An 18,871-nucleotide genomic window follows, 5' to 3' on the forward strand; every position below is an offset into this window, starting at 1 on the left:
GCAAAATAGGATACTGATATTCCCTCCTCAAGATTACAAAGAAAATACTTTGTAAACTTTAATAATTATTTAAAATATTATCACTACAAAATAGTTTTGCTTCTTTCTCCTCCCTACTTTTCACTGTCTGGTATGTTTTGCTTGATTCCACATGTACTCTTTCTTTATTTGATCCTATCCTGTAGTAGGTTACTTTTACTTGAAGGTATAATTATAAAAAAGGAAACTTTCTCTGTCCTTTACCCTTCCCCACCCACCAAAGTGAAATGTTTAGACTAGGAATAACTAAATGGAGCTAAATATTAGAAATTCCTAGATTAATAAACATTAGTGATGGAGAAAAAAGACCAATAAAATAAAGCACACCTCTTATTTTGGCTGAGAAGTAGAAAAAATAATGGGGTCAAATGTTGCAGAGATATAGTCATTTAGTCATTTGATATCACTTAACTACTTTCTTTCTTATAAGAAAAGGTACATGAGACATGGGGATAGAAATTTGCTGTATAGTTTATTTAGTCTCTCTTGTTCCTAAGCTATTCACTTTACCAAAAAGTTTTGTTTTATTTCAGTTATATGGTGATATAATAAAAACCTCTTGATCCTTAAATGGTCTAAGTACCTGTCTATATGATTGTCTCTTTCTACATACATGCACACTTGTATTTTATATGTATATATACTAAACAAACACATACGTATGCATGTTCATAGCCATTGATATATATACACATTAGATATGTGCATGTTAATCTATCTGTATAATTCTTAATGATTAAACATGTACATATAACCATTATCCAATTAATACACATTAATGTGTAGTTGTATATACTGTAAATATAACTCATAGAATCAATGTTGCTTTTCTCATAAAAATTTGCTTACCCATGAAACCAGAAAAAAATTTATTGAGGTTCTGAATTTTTCAGAACTAACCCCAGAGTTACCATTAAATTACCCATTAAATTATGCTTACATGGTTCCAAGTGATCATGCTGAGGGGGAAAAAAATCACCTGAAATTGGAACTTTTTTGAAGGAACTAGTAGACATATCAATATTTTAATTGGAAATTTCAGATCAATTAAGGAGTATAGTAGAAAGAACACTAAATTTTGTATCTGTGAACCTGAGTTCACTTTTGTAACTTACTAGTTATATAATTCTAGCCAGTTCACGTAACTTCTTTCGACATTAGGTTCTACATCTGTAAAGTTAGGGTGTTAACTTACATGACACATAAGAACATTTTCAGTTCTGAATCTATCATTCTATAATGTGTTTGTATCTGCCCAGTACTACCTATATCTACATGATCCTTCAGCGTACCTTACCACTTATGTTGTTGTTATTGAGGGATTTTTTCTGGTATTGTTGAAAATGGATCACATAAAACAAATGGGAATATGATGGCATGTTGGTAGTTCCAAATATGCAACTTAAAAAAAATTACTAAGTTCCTGGCGAGCAAAGAAATAATTAATTTACAAATACCATAATAAGTTAAAACACTTTTCCACTGCAGACAAACCAGAATGCATAGTCAAAAAAAAAAAAAAGATTCTTAAAGGTAGAACTTAGAAAAATAGGAATTTGTGGGTAATCTACATCATTTTCAATGGAGGGGAAAAACACACAAACAAAAAAACCTTGGCTTGGAAAGAAATTATTTCATCTCATTTTATTAATCAAAGGATTCACTACTATGGAAAAATATGCTGATTCCCTAGAACTTTAGCATAGTAGTTTTAAAGTCTTTTAAAGGTTGAAAGTGTGATATGTATTCTCAGAATTACCACATAAATAGGTAATATTACTGAAATTGAAACAAATTAAAGGGGAAATATATGAGGAGATCTGATGTAAAAAAAAAAGGGGGGGAATGGTCATTTGCTTTATCATATAAATGTGAAGTATTTCCATGGTCAAGTAATTGACTTTTTTTTTCATATTTTACTATATTTGTTCCCATCATAGTTCCATTCAATGAAAGCAGATAGACCAAGGAACCAGATTGATGATGATATGCTCTGAATTAGAGAGATGAAATAGTAAGGCAGGAACCAACTGTTTTTGGTTGGTATAGAAAATTTTATTTGATAAAAAGAAACTGTCTTTCCAAAAGTGATCCAAAACAAAGAAAATAATAAAGGGTAGAATTTTCAAGCCTCTGTAATAGTTTCATTTTAAAATTAATATTGAATTGAAATACAATTATTTAATAGAAAGAATAGATTTAAACTATGTTAGTTTATATATGAAAGAGCCTGAAATGGCTTAAGTAGTGAAAGTTTTTTTTTTTTTTTAAAGCAAAGTATTATTGGGTGCATATTGACTTGAAGACATTCTACTTTAATTGTCTCTGCTTAGGATGGAAAACATTTTCTTGCCTTTGAATCAGTGGCAAAGCTCTTTTAATAAGGTTCTCCCATTATATCTGAGAACACCGTATTTCAGGTATGACAAATCTGAAAAACTCAAGCTAACTGACACACTCTGTACACAGAATTCTTAATTTGTGACACTGAATAAGAAACACTTTTGGTTCACTGCATCTACAAAGAACACTTTTATCCCCACATCCAATACAATGAATGAAGAACTTAAATCACAGTTACTTTCTGTTGTAAGTATTGATAATTATACTTAATTATCTACCAGTAACTCATGTCAGATTAGGAAGTATATCACTTTAGTGTTAGCTACATTCTCTTACACAGTCACTTTGGTACTGTTGTGCTGGCAAATTAAATCCTAACAGATCTTGAAGTGTTAAGGCTAATTGTGCAATTACTCATCCCCTCACACAATCCCATTGAAGTAATGGTGTAAAAAAAATTAACATTCAGGAAGAAATGTTGTAATTAGTGGCAGTTAATGCAGTTTAAAAAATCAGTTGTTGCCTATAGACCTTTTTTTTTGCCTTTTAGCTTTTCCAATTTTTTTCTTCAAATTGATAAGGCGCTATATACAAAAAAAAATAACAAATTCAGGATACAACTTGTACATTCTGTGGCTTAAAGCTTAAGCCTACCCTTAAATAACTTTATCTAATTCTAGGCCATGCGATGTACCACCTTATTACAATGTGCAAAATTCAACATCATTCTTAATCATAACCTTTGTGAGGAAGGACAGGTAATTGATAGCAATTCACAGTTTTCTAAATGCCTAAGCAATATATTTCCCTTAGTACAGTAGAACTCCATCATAACAGTGGTTTTGGGGAATGCAGATAACACCAGCATGAAAGGATGTTCTTGTTAAAGTGAGAGGCACGCACTATAAGTTACTCTGGGGAACATGACTTGCTACATAATAAGCTTGAATTCATGGGCCAAACTGGTAGTGCTTTCTAATAGGATTTACTCTTCTTACAATCTCTTGACTTTTTTCCCATTTTTTTTTCCAGTTTTGGAAATAAAATACCATGTCACATCTTTAACGGGGATTCCAATTTTGCCCTTACTCATTTTCCATATTCATTTCAAATTGTTTTCTCTAGCTTCTACTCTATTACTCTTGCTTTCTGAATGCTAAGAAGTATTTATTGCAGCTATTATTTTCACCTCAGCTGTTCCAAGTTGACTTATACTAAGGATGAGTATTCAGTGATGCTCAGGGCATAATAAAAATACTTAGAAGAGGGACAAGAAAGTGACCTAGGTACCGAGTTCAATTGTGACTTCTTATTTTCTTCCTTTCTCCTCAAATATTGGCATATTCTATCCTTTGATTCACAAATTTCCTAACTGTTCCTATCATTTTTCGTTCTGACCAATGCATGTACTAACTTCCTATACTCTATTCTGAGTTTAGTATTTGTCTTCTCTTTAATTCCATAAAGTAGACTTCCTTGGCCCTATTTGCTCATCATACATGGCATCACATTTAGTAGTATGATTTTCCTGTCAAATTTGGTTCAGGATAGACACTTCTTATACATAAATTATCTATTATTGACTAATACACATCTAACAGATACACAAGTGATATAACCAAAGCAAAAGAGTTAACGTTTCATTCATTATTATACAATTAACAGTTATATTCTAAGTAGAAGTATTTTGACATACATTATAGAAAGCTAGTCTCAGGGGAAAAAAAACCATCTTCTGAAAAAATTTGGCTGTGAAATTCTGGGCAATTCATTTAATCTTTCAGCATCTCTCCACAAAAATTTATAATTCTAGATATTGTAGAGTAGATACTAAGATGCATTAGGAATAGGAATCTTATCATCAAAAATTTGCTTTCAATAACAAGAAAGTTACATGTATAATAAAAGGGAAAAAATTCAGTATATCCCAAAAGTCTTAATTGAGCTTTTAGCTTTTAAAGCTTGAATGCTTCAAGACTAAAATAATTAATGCAGATTTAAGCTAATAATGCTTTGGAAAGTTGCAGTAGAAAGTTATTAAGGCTTTAGGAAAAAGGTTTAAAAATCTTAAAATTTTACTAAGACTTTTGGTACCTGTATCAATGCAAGGTTCCTCTCCTCTTTGATCAATTGACCAACAAAATATTTAGTTAAGTTCTTTGTATTGGCTACATGGTATACTAAGTTTTGGGGTTAGAACAAAAAAGTAAGGCTGTTCGTGGTAACTTATGCCAGTTTTAATAGACAGTAGTGATAAACTGAACTTCAGGTTGTAAATCTCATTCTCATGGTGCTAGGAGCTCTCTTCTATTAGACTTTCAAAAACAGCATAATATAATTTTAAGGAATGTAAATTATGGGAATGGATAGTGAAGGTGAAAGAGTATCTGATTTCTACCTGTTAGGAGCTGGATTTCTTTAACTTGTGGCAGTAAATTAGTTGATAACACTTTAAGTCTCACAGAGTATTGTCAAAAGAAAGAAGAAAGCAGTTCACTCAGTTCAGTGATCAATAGGATGTTAATTTTTTCTCTCTAAATGACTAGTTTCCAAAAAAGGGGGTGAGAATTGTTTATAAAAGACGATACTGAAACTTAATGATGCTTCCCTGAGTATCAACCCATACAGAATGCCAGCTTTAATAAGTCATTGTCTGGACCTTACTGAGGAACAGATTGTTAGGGTTGCCAGGGGTAACTCTCAGTCAGAGGCCTATGGACAGGCCAAAACTGAACAGCTGGGCAACACAGGGTTCACACTGTGCCTGAATATATATGTTGACCATTTATTGACCAATTTTTAAAAAAGAGGGCTGTGTTCTCATCGCCATGGTCAGCCTCATCACTTAATTTATATGTATAGCTTGCCTCTCCACCATCTGTGCATGCTGGCCCCCTCAACATCTCCGAGGAATTGGACTGGCATTGTTTGAAGATCTGATTAAATAGCCAGGAAAAAGTCATCCATCATTTATAAGGGGGAAACGCAGACAGTTACAATGGTATCCTGCAGCCCTTTAGGATTTTGTCTTCATTTTCTTTTGCTTTCATTCTAATCCAATGCCAAACATAATAAACACTGACCATGAGTACAGAATTTACTGACAGCATTTTAACATGTAGGTAGAAGAAGTAATGAATTATCCAGTTTCCTCTAGGCAAGTTCTGGTAATGTATTAAACTACATTACTGCTAAGGGCAGCCCTGTTCCCCGAGGCTTATACCTACTGGAAAATAATCAAAGAGCCCAAGCTGAATGCTGGCTTCTGTGATTAAAGGCTACCTGTTGGATTATGGTTTTCCTCTATGATGAGGCTTCCTGTGTGTAAGTTAATTTGAGGTAAAATGTGCCAATCTGATCTCTAAGTCTTCATCAGTGAGTCAAAATATGGTGTGCATAGTTCTGGTTGAGTTGGAAGCAAATGTTTGAAAGTTTCTCTTCTTCCCACCTATATTATTATTATTTCAGTTTATTTTAAAGCATATATTTATCTAATGTAGTGACTAAGAATGCAGCATGCACTAAACTGAAAAATAAGATCTTCTGATATATCAATGACCTTAAATGATGGTTCATCATCTCATCCAAAAGATGGGTTGTTCTAATCCTTTAGAGCTATAGTGCTGAAAATCTTCCCCTCTATACTCAACTTGGATTATGAGTAAAATCACATGAGTAAGCATTCTAGATGGATCTCAAATAATTGACTTTAGAAAGAAATGGGTCATAGTGCTTAATATTCACATTTTAAATAAGCATCTAAGACAATAAGCCATCATTGAAATATATTTAGCTTGCATCTTAGAAGACTAATTTTTAAAAAAAGATCCAGAATAACCAAATAGTTAACACTTACAAGAGAACAAGAAATAAAACATTTAGGATTCATAACATCTACTAAAATGAATAATTTATGTTCTTTTGTAAACTATGTTGAGACAAAAATGAAAGAAAATTTCAATTTTCTTTATCTTGAATAAGATTCATTCTTTTTCATCTTGTTCTTGATTATTCTCCTATTCCTAAGCAGTTTTTTCCCAAATGTTGTTATGCATTTATAAAACAAATTTTATATGAATGCTACAAAAAACACAATGATTTTTAAACATTATCCATTTTTTCAATTATTAGAAACTGCAAAACAAAGTTCCCTTTTTACTCATTATAACAAAAACATATCCAAACACAGTTAGAAAAAATATGCTAAATTTACATAGGATGTGAACTATTTGTTCTGAATATCTTTCATTTTGCACTGGTCTTAGAGACTACCCAAATTATGAGTTTTCATTCCAAACCTCATTTAATCAAGGAAAGTTTTTTTTTTTTTAATAGTGCTTTCCTGTTTAGCTAAATACTTTTGAACTGGATCTGAGAGAGATACGAGAAACATTTTAGGTATTCTAAATCAAATACTAATCACATTAATTACATATAGCATTCCAAATGTTTTCATCTTCTTACCAGGTTCAGGGATGATTAGCTGGGCACTGGTCTGTGTATTCCCAGCATCATTCTCAGCTACACATTGATAAAAACCTTCATCCGACTTGACTACTCCAAGGATTCGCAAATTGCTGCCACCCTGGGGAGAAGAACAAATGACTGAAATTTTTTTTAACAATAATAAAAACATCAGCCCAAAATTACAACTTCAACCAAGCTTATTGTTAGTTTCTTAAAGAACTGAGAAGAAAGGATATGCTCAATGGATCTTAGTTTCAATCACACATCTTAACAAATCTAAATAGTTTTATGAGTATTTGCTGAATGTATCAGCAAGGATGTGATCTGGTATTACAATTAAATTAGTTACCTTGAGTCCATGGATGTAGCAAAGTATAGACAATATGCATATGAACTGAAGGTTCTTCATCAGGTGAGCAACAGCATAAAGGTTGTAGCAATGATTTGCCTTAATCCCCACCCCACTTCCACAGATCAGGCAAGATGTATATCAAAAATTGCTAAAGGAGTGTGTGTGTGTATGTGTGTGTGTGTGTGTGTGTATAAGTGTGTGCGTGTGTGTGCGTGTGTGTGTGTGTGTGTGTGTGTGTGTGTTTGGGGACAGGGCAGATACTACAACAGTGGGACAAATAAATAGATTTTGGTTTAACTAGGAATCCTAGAATTAGCTATTTCCTGGGGCCAAAGGATGACCCAGCATTCTGGAGGCTGGCTTCTAGTTCTCATGATCCTATACTGTGACCAGTAGTGGACATGGACCATCTGTTGCCTCTCCCTCATTTTTACACATGACTAACTCACTTTTCCCATTCATATATCTCTTTGTTTATAGTTTACAACTTTTTAAATAAATACTATCATCCTTAGAGTATGACACTTTCCAGTTTATGAAAAAAATAGGAAAATAAGGTTTTTGCTGACAAGTTTCTAATAATCTTGTATCTTCCATTGAAAACAAACAACTAAATTAAATGAACATAAGCTTCCACTTCCATGTAGCAAGCAAATCTGTTTCTTTTTATATGAGAGAAAAGAAAGATATAATGATCTGAGATTGTTTTTAATTTACACTTAACTCAGTTTATTTTAGTTATTAGTAGAAGTATTATTTGTGTAAATTTGAGGCATGCTAAATCACATCCCCTTAAGTCATTAAGAGAAAAATATTCGCTCAGTGGGAATATTTAATTGTTTTCTGTATCAGGTCGCAAATTCTCAACTAATATAAAATTCTTATATATACGTAATTTCTAATTGGCAATTCTCATAAAAGTTCCTATTAATATTAGTTACACTGTCAGAGACACATAGTTATATATCACTATAGCTCATGACTTAGATTTCTGAAAGCTTTGGGGAAATATATTTTTTTAATATACAATGAGTTTGAGATAGGCATTTTGCATTTTATTTTCCCCTCTCCCTAAGACTGTAGACATTTAAATGGGTTGATGGTAATGAGTCATGCAGGGAGAAAGATTATTCAAACTGTATAGAAAACAAATGTTACATTTTATCATGTGTCCTTAAGGGCACCCAGCAATTTCCTTTATATGCAAGCACCATATATTTTATGCGTATACAGCACATTTCAAATTGCCCAATGACAGGTCATTTTTAATTTGATTGTAGGACAAACAGCAGTGCACTTAAAGGAACTAATGGGTTGTAAAACATTACAAAGTTAACTTTTTTTCCATCATCACTCTATTCCCATCAAATTTTATAAAATCAATTGAAAACACAATTATTTTGAAATACAAAAAAGTAGGGTAGGTGAAAAATTGAGATTTTCCTTCAATCTTCGGAACATCATATAAGAACCAAAGGCATATAAAAGATGGTTAAAACAAACACACAGATTAAAAAAGCATGGTCTGTAAAAGGATAGCTGTAAACTAAACAAGGGAAAGCACATGATATAGTATTGGCATCTAAGAGTGGACTAAATGTTTGACCTGGAGTTAAGAAGACATGAGTTCCAATATGGCCTCTAATACTTATTGTTTTATTCGAGCTTATCACTTAATAGCCTCAATCTCCTCAGCTCTAAAATGGCAATGTGTTTGTTCTGAATGTATTTCATGTATGTGAATGTATAGCACCTATCTCCTGGGATTATTGAAGTAATACCTATAAAGCATATTACAAACTATATAATTAGCAATAGTAGTACTAGCAGTAGCAGGAGGAAGAGGAAGAGGATGGGGTGGGGAAGGAGAATAAGAAAGGAATAAAGAATCCTGGGGTAATAATTCTCTTTCCAGTATCCACTTGGTTTGTTTTGCTTTTGTGCTTTCATGACTTTATTGGCATAGAGAATTCTAAAAAGGAAATTCTTTTTATATGTGCTTATTGACACTTGCCCTGAAATTTATATGGTCTTCAAATGTTGCTTGGGGGCACTAAAGTGAGATGATGAGATGGACTTACCTAAAGATACATAGTTAGGATATTCAGAGGTTACTACTGAACTCAGACTTTCTTTGTTTATCCTTTCTACTTTATCTCAGGCAAATGTATTACCTCACTTCTGGACCTCAACTAGTTCATATATAAACAAAGAAATTAAACCATTTGATCTTGAAGGTAATTTACAATTATAAAAATGATTACACATTTTTGTGGGAAAAGATATGTTATTGAAAATGTGTACTTGGATATAATATGTATAATGTCAAAGTACACATAATATGCATTATGTGATAATCACTGATGTGAATTCCCCAACAAATTGTATTTCCTGAAAACTATTAAAACAAAAACCATCCAAGATGGGTAGTCTATGCCTTTTTAATGCAGGTCTCTTGCTACTTTGTCATCTGATATAAAAATAAGAAAAGAAAAAATAAATTTCATCAAAAATATTGTAACCAAGTTTCCTGCAGAAATTATACATACACAGACACACCAATTATATATATATATATATATATATATATATATATATATATATTTACATATATATATATTTACATATATATAACTATTCACACATCATACATATACTATGTACACACATACACACACATGTATGTTGTATATATATATGTACATATATTGTATATATATATTACATATATACATATGTATGTATGTGTATTATGGAAAGAGAGAGAGAGAGCTTAGGTAGAAGGGGAACATAATAAATACTAACTATAAATAATCTGTATTTATTATGTTTCCCTTCTAACTAAGCTGTTTCCAGAACTCAAAAAGAGAACAGTGCATTTGAAAATTTTGTAAAGCCCAGAACAAGAATGCTGATTGGAAGCATCAAGTACGTAGTACAATGGATAGAATGTAGAGCATGCAGTTGGAAAGACCTGAGTCCATCAATTATTTCTTAGATGTGTGACACTGGGCAAGGCATTTCACGTTTCTGGGTCTTTTGTTTGGCTTTTTGTAAAATGAAAGGTTTTAATTTGATGGTCTCTGAGATCTCTTATATTTCTATGTTCTTATTATTACTATCATCATAACTCACAAAGCTTACATTTGTATGCTATATTAGAAGTATGAAGAATTTTTGTACAAAATATCTCATTTAATCCTCAATATAAGATTATCAGATAGGTAGAATAACGCACCTTAATCTTTATTTTGCCAAGAATATTGAGTCTCAGAGAAGCTGAGTAAATGATGATAATGATGATAATGATTCCTAGTCTTTTCTGTTAATGACCATCTTTTTCTCTAATAAGAATTCACTATAAGAAAAAAGGGACCATACTAGAAGCTAAAGGAGATCCAAAAGTTATCTGCACTATCTTCCTAGAGAAATAATATCTTCACATTATATTTGTCTTCTTAATGCAAATTCTGGGGCATAAGATAATGTTACCCAAGTGGCAACATAGTAAAGGGGAAAGAATATTAAATTAGAAGACTAGGGGTCTAGTTCTGGTTCTGTCACTAATTAGCAGTGTAATCTTTGTTAGTCATTGAGCCTCATTGAGATTCTATTGACTCATACAAAACCCAAGAGATTTGGATGAGTTTCCTCTCAAGCTAAATTGTCCTTGCTAGCTCTAAAATAATATCAAATATGATCACAACAAGCTTTTAATCAATCATATAACAACAGGGATTTTTTTTTCACATCACTTCATGGACTAGTTTTACTTTGAGGAAAATATCTTTAAAACACATTAAAAATGTACTTTCAAAGAACTGAGTGCTTCAGGAAATCAACTTTGCAATACATTTGAAAATCAGAAACAGGGACCCTGTGCTCTTCAAAAAAGTCATTTCCACACATAACTGAAGAACTACCACGCAATTTGAAAAAGCTGAAAATCTAATATGACAAAATAATTACCACTATCTGAAAATAATCACTAGGTATGACCACATCTCCATTCTTCATCCAGTTCACTGTAGGCACAGGCTTTCCCGAGACAGCACACTCAAACTCAATGTCCATACTCTCATAGGCATAGAGATTTGAAGGATGAATTAAAAACCATGGTGGAACTGCAAAGACAAAAAAAAAAAAAGAAAAGAAAAAGAAAAAGAAAGAAAGAAAAAAAGAAAAGAAAAGAAAAGAAAAGGGAAAAAAAGAAAAGAAAATTAAAAGGATTGGATTGTAAACATCAAATGCTAAGGACTTCACCAAACTAAAAACACACTACACTAAAATAGAAAACATTTGTAACTTGAAATTTCCCAAATCCTTTAGCTTATTAAAAAGGAACAAGTGTAGAACATATTTATTTTCTCAAATGCAATTAAACAGTTGAAGTTAATCATATTTTGCCATAAGGAAAGATTAAAAACCCAATTTGGAAAAAAAAAATGGATTATATATAATAAGTGTTCTGAGTACCAAAGTGCTGCATAAAGTGAATAGACCCCAATAGGTAAGTGGAGCTATAAGATGTATGTCACTTAATCAAGGAAGCAGAGGATAATACACACTTGCATAAGCCTAAGGAGGAGAAAACTTATCCTTAAAACATTTGAGGGTTACATCAATAACACAGAAATTTGGCAGAAGTCTTTCCCTAGTTGAATTTGGGCATTATGATAGGGGACTAAAACGAGCTGTATTATCTTTACTAAGGACATGTCCTTATTGTTCTAGCAATTATCCATTGTCTTATATGACTGTAATATATTATTGTTTTCACATTATGGTTTATAATATGCTAATTTAATTTCTTCATTACCATAATGCTACTTAGATGATGATGGAAATTTGAAGGAAAATTGTTAATATAACAAAAAAGTCACTAATGAATTTTCAGGGTTATTCCATGCCTCCTACAAATCCTCAATGGTAAGGGGGAAAAAAGTGCACTGTTCATTCTCATACATATGGGAAGCTTGCAAGAATTATCCATTTTGAATATTCATATTGTCTGGGAAGCCAGATTAGATTAATTTTAAAGTAACAGACATGATATCTCTTTTCACACAGGAAATACATATGCATTTTCAAGTGACCATATTGAATATTTAATCAATTGTATTTCTAATTGCTTAATACAACGGCTTATACGAATGAATTTATTCAAAATTATTAGATAAAGTTCTTTTCTCTGATCAGTAAGCCTTTGAATATTACTTCTTCTGATATGTAACATATTTCTACTGATAAACAGCAAATCTATACTTTTTTGGGCAAATGTTCAGTCTTTTGGGGATCACTGACTAGCAGGTGCAGGGAAAGGATATTTAGGTGAGATTTTTTTTGAAATCTATATATTTCTATAATATATTTATTTTATTATATATGTATACATATATGTATATACAAATATGCACACATGCATATACATATAAATGTGTGCAGTCATGTATGCATATACAAATGGCCACGTATGTATAGTGAACATGTATTTTACAGTGTGTGCACATGTGCATATAGCTATATATTCAGATGCATATGTTTAATGCATATGTAAATCCACATACATATATATATATGCATATTTGTATGTATCTGTATATATTCATGTGTGTACCTCCTTCTATCTAAAGAAGTAGATATAATGACAAATACATTCATACACTTAATGTACATACCCATTCATAACCATTTCACAAACCACCTGGTATAGAGCAAAGCCATCAGGCATGGAAGTCAAAAGATGTGTGTTCTGGCTCCAGTTCTTTCACTAAGTGCGTAATATAAAAGTCACAATCTCTCTAGGGTTCTATTAATGTAGATCCTACTCCTTGGGAGTTTGAGCTAAACAATCATTTATTTGGACTTTAATATTTGCTAATGCATGTCATTTATTATTTTATATGTAAATAAAATCATTTATAAACAATTTTTTATGAATTCATGTGTACAAATACAAATTATATATTTGCATTTATATATAAACAAAACTTAAGCAGCATTTATATATATAATACTTAAGTTTTGTGTAATTTCTTTGTTTTCCTCTTTCTTTTTAAATAATTTTTACAAACAATGGTTGATAGAGGGTATGTTTATGTGTATGTATACATTATATTTGCGTTTTTAGACATATTTATTATATATACATTTTCTTTTTAAAAAATTTTATTTCCAGTTGCAAATTCTCTCTCCCTTCATCTCACTCTCCACTTCTGAGAAGAAAAGAAATACAGTACTAATTACAATATGAATTCATATAAAACATTTCATTTCAAAATCATTTCAGAACATGTTTTGGGAAAAAAAATGTGAAAGAAAAAAATTAATCTGCATTCTAACTTCATCAGTTCTCTAAAGAAATATGATGTGAAAACAAATACTATAAATAGTGTTGTCTGAATGATGCTTTATGGTTGAGAATCATGGGGTTTGAATCCCATCTCTGACATTGTGATATGATAGGCAGATCTCTTAATTTCTCTGGGTCTTTTCCTCATCTTTTAAATAGTGATAATGCCTGCTAGTTGAGGATCTTAATATACTAACATGCTTTAGAGTCTTAAAAGTGCCATATAAATATTACATAATATTGTACAAACCCCTTGAATACTGGTACAATTTTATTTCATCTTTGAAACATTAGTATTTAGCAGAGATCATACTATGAATTACACAAATATGTGTTAACAAACTAAAGAGATAAATGATCAGAAAGCATTAAAAATCTTCTTTGTTCTATAACATAAATTTCAAGGGTAAAAGTCCACGAAATATTCTTAATAGTTTGTCCTTCACCTTTTGGCAATGGTTATACAAATAAATATAAAGCACTAAAAAATTTACAAGATGTCTTCTTCTCCATCATCATCACATTATTATGATTCTTTAGATAACTATATAAAATTCATATACTTTGACTTGTACTTAAAATCAAGTCAAGAGAGAGCCCTCTCTCTTTGCCCATTTTATCTTTTCTTGTTTGAGAAACTCTAATTCTTCAATGCATGCTTTCTCTTGCATGCTATTTTTGTATAACTTCTTTTTTTGTGCTTTTTTTTGTTGTTGTTGTTTTGCTGTGGCAATTGAGGGTAAGTGGCTTGCCCAGGATCACAAGGCTAGGAAGTGTTAAGTGTCTGAGGTCAAATTTGAACTCAGGTCCTCCTGACTTCAGGGCTGGTGCTCTATCACTGTGCCACTTAGCTGCCCTATTCTTATATAATTTTGAGAGTCCAGATTTGGGAAGATGCAAAAATATCAATTTTTTCCAAAAACAAACCATTCACATCTCCCACATTCAGAAATCATGAATGGTTCATTAATCTCTAAGAGATAACAAAGAGCTTGTCCTGTTGGTATTACAGCTTACATTTTCTATTTCCTAACAGAGAAATCTGTTTTATTCATATTGGTCTACTCATACAGTCAGAGAATTTTAGATCCATATCATATCTTGGACTTCACCGAGTCTAATTTTCTCATTTAAAATTTAGTAAGTAAAGGTTTGGAGGATTTCTAGTCTATGAAAATTCCAATAAACTACAGCCATAATATAACTAATGAACCATAATTTTAAATGATCATAGGATCATAGTTGCAGAGTTATAAAGGACCTCAGAGATGGTCTAGTCAAATGAAGAAGCTGATACCTAGAAAAGTTAAGTGACATTCTCAATATAATTAATACACATAGTAAGTATCAAAGCCTGGATTTTTACTAAATCCAAAGCTTTTCTTTGGAACTGACCTAGTTCAAAACTAGACTGACCTGGAAGAGTCCTGAAGGGAAACTCAAAAGGAAATCTCACTTGGAGAGCTCACAAAAGGAGTGGTGAAGGCTAGAGTTTTCTTGCCTCTGAACAACTCCATTCCATACCTCACTCAGGGCAGAACATTCATCTTTCCCAATCAAAAACATAAAAGGAGCTGAAGAGGAATGATGAGAGAGCACTTTGGGGAAAGGCTGTGGAGGAAGTTGAGAGTCAGGATAGTGAGCTGATATGGGAATACAGTGAAAATGGCCAAGGTTCTTCATGAAATGGCAATCCCAGCCAGGGACTCGCCAATCAGAAGAGCAAATCATATGAAATTTGTCTTGATGAATCTTAGTTTTCTGTTTATTTGTTTTTGTTTTTTTCTTGAAAAATAATTATCTCCCAAATCCTTTTCTATAAGAAGGATCTCTATCTAAGGGACTCCTATCTTCCTACTAATTATTAAAATTCATTTGTCCTTTCAATACATGAGGATTTATGGAACTATAGGGCCAAATAGGAGTTATTTAATGGTTAAAATAACCATTAAATACACATACAATATATATATATATATATATATATATATATATATATATATCCTGAGAGTTATCAAAGACACAGATGTGATATTATATAATTGAAGGCAAAATGCTGTGTTTAGGTTTACTTTCCTTTTTAGGATATAATGCTCATATTTAAATATGCTAAATATAATTCATGATAAGAAATAAATGACTACATTTTCAAAAATTCCTAGTTTTTCCTAGGTACTATGAAAATATGTGCTTTATATGCACAGAAAAGCAATGAGGCTAACTTTACATCTCTTCCCTGCCCCTAGAATGGAGAGACAAGCCTTTGTGACAGAAACACTGAAAATGTGATTTTATCCCTAAAAAGAAATTAAGGGAAAAAAGCAGTCAATTATTCCTCTTGCTCTAAAATCATTAGAATAATGGAGTTCAAATTATGAAATCATATATTTCAGTTTCTCACATTTCTGTAATTATGAAGTCAGTTAGATTATATAAGTAAGAAAAAATCTTGATTATCATATTAATCTTTTATATAGAACTTTAAAGAACAAGCCATCACACATTGGTTCATGTCAGTCTATTATAGTAGTCCTTTTAACCACCATCTAAATCTATCTCTAGACTTATCAGTAAACCCAATTCTTACATATTCTAATGGCTGGCTGGCCATCTCCACTTGTATCTCCCATCAACAATTCCAAATAGAACTAAACATTTCCTAACCTAAATGGCTTCTCTAACCAATATCCCTATTTTTGTTGAGGGTACCATAATACCACTAGTTATTCTGTATAGTTATCAAAGATTGCCATTCTCCAATTGAAAAATGGTCAAAGGATATGAACAGACAATTCTCAGATGAAGAAATTGAAACTATTTCGAGTCATATGAAAAGATGCTCCAAGTCATTATTAATCAGAGAAATGCAAATTAAGACAACTCTAAGATACCACTACACACCTGTCAGATTGGCTAAGATGACAGGAAAAAATAATGATGATTGTTGGAGGGGATGTGGGAAAACTGGGACATTGATGCATTGTTGGTGGAGTTGTGAACGAATCCAACCATTTTGGAGAGTAGTTTGGAACTATGCTCAAAAAGTTATCAAACTGTGCATACCCTTTGATCCAGCAGTGTTACTACTGGGATTATATCCCAAAGAGATTATAAAGAAGGGAAAGGGACCTGTATGTGCACGAATGTTTGTGGCAGCCCTTTTGTAGTGGCTAAAAACTGGAAACTGAATGGTTGTCCATCAGTTGGAGAATGGCTGAATAAATTGTGGTATATGAATATTATGGAATATTACTGTTCTGTAAGAAATGACCAACAGGATAATTTCAGAAAGGCCTGGAGAGACTTACACGAACTGATGCTGAGTGAAATGAGCAGGACCAGGAGATCATTATATACTTCAACAACAATACTGTATGATGACCAGTTCTGATGGACCAGGCCATCCTCAGCAACGAGATCAACCAAATCATTTCCAATGGAGCAGTAATGAACTGAACCAGCTATGCCCAGAAAAAGAACTCTGGGAGATGACTAAAACCATTACATTGAATTCCCAATCCCTATATTTATGCACACCTGCATTTTTGATTTCCTTCACAAGCTAATTGTACAATATTTCAGAGTCTGATTCTTATTGTACAGCAAAATAACGTTTTGGTCATGTATACTTATTGTGTATCTAATTTATATTTTAATATATTTAACATCTACTGGTCATCCTACCATCTAGGGGAGGGGGTGGGGGGGTAAGAGGTGAAAAATTGGAACAAGAGGTTTGGCAATTGTTAATGCTGTAAAGTTACCCATGTAAATATATCCTGTAAATAAAAGGCTATTAAATTTAAAAAAAAAAAAGAGTTATCAAAGATTTTTCTCCCTCATGCCCCATATCAATCTATTTTTCTAAGTCCATAACATTTTTTTACATGTTTCCATTTCTCTCTACTCATAGGGCCACTATCCTAATAACACGAATTTCATCAACTATTGTTTACACTATTATAAGTGTTTTTTACTTGGCATCCCTACCACAAACATGTTCATTTATGAACATCTTTTACAAGCTTCTAAAGGAATGTTCCTAAGGCATAGGATTAACCATTTCACTTTCAAACTCAAAAAACTTCCTTGATCCCCTCTTCCCATTAGCTAAAATTTCCAATTTCTGCATTTCTCCCATCATTTAAGGGCCTCTATAATTGCACTCCCACTACCAATGCAACTTCACATTAATCTCTTCATCAATCCAATTAGACTACAGCTGTCCTATGCAAATCTTAACACCTCACTCTTCTGTGCATTTTTTCCATTAAAATTTCCCCAACTCCACACCAAAAAATATTTTTTCCTCAAACTTTCTTAAGGTACTTTGAAACTTTCCTTTGGCTGTATCAATATCTACCTTCTGTAACACTTATTTACATGTCTGTCACATACTATTCTTTCCCTTTCACCCACTAGAGTTTTTACATTCTTGAGGGCAGGGCACACAACTCACACACATACGCACGTACATACACGCACACACATACACACACATCCCACTCAACTTTTCTATTTCCTCAAACCTTAACACTGATTTGTATATACCAGGTGCTTAATCAATAGCTGTTAATTTTAATTAAAACACATTCCTTATTGTTCTCTTATTCACACTTTGCTATCAGTGTTTTTACTTTTAGATAATCATTTTTTCTATATGGTTGCAGTGCTTCAGAAGATATAAAGATATAAAAATCCCAGATATACACTATTGATAAGAGAAATGCAAATTAAGACAACTCTGAGGTACCACTATACACCTGAGCTTTACAGATTGGCTAAAATGACAGGAAAAGATAATAACGACTGTTGGAGGGGATGTGGGAAAACTGGGACACTGATACATTGTTGGTGGAATTGTGAAACGATCCAACCATTCTGGAGAGCAATTTGGAACTATGCCCTAAGGGCTATAAAACTGTGCATACCCTTTGATCAAACAGTGTTTCTGCTGGGCATATATCCCAAAAATATCATAAAGGAGAGAAAGGAACCTACATATGCAAAATTGTTTGTGGCAGCTCTTTTTTTTTAGTGGCAAGAAGTGGGAAACTAAGTGGATGCCCATCATCTGGAGAATGGCTGAATAAATTGTGGTATATGAATATTATGGAATATTATTGTTATGTAAGAAATGACCAACAGGATGATTTCAGAAAGGCCTGGAGAGATCAACATGAACTGATGCTAAGTGAAATGAGCAGAATCAGGAGATCATTATACACTTCAACAACAATACTATATGATGATCAATTCTGATGGACATGGCTCTCTTCAACAATGAAATGATTCAAATCAGTTCCACTTGTGATTGA

General features: G+C 32.3%; 1 protein-coding gene across 1 annotated transcript in view; it reads right to left on the bottom strand.

Moving 5' to 3' along the window:
• DCC (DCC netrin 1 receptor) overlaps positions 1-18,871 on the bottom strand; it is a 1,389,687-nt gene that overhangs the window by 539,492 nt on the left and 831,324 nt on the right. The window contains exons 6-7 of the mRNA XM_031946063.1: positions 11,171-11,325; positions 6,847-6,967 (exon numbers count right to left, since the gene is read on the bottom strand). Coding sequence (XP_031801923.1) covers positions 6,847-6,967; positions 11,171-11,325 — 276 coding nt within the window. The remainder of the gene's footprint in view (positions 1-6,846; positions 6,968-11,170; positions 11,326-18,871) is intronic.

The sequence above is a fragment of the Sarcophilus harrisii genome, chromosome 1, assembly GCF_902635505.1.
Source record: "Sarcophilus harrisii chromosome 1, mSarHar1.11, whole genome shotgun sequence".
Classification (NCBI taxonomy): Eukaryota; Metazoa; Chordata; class Mammalia; order Dasyuromorphia; family Dasyuridae; genus Sarcophilus; species Sarcophilus harrisii.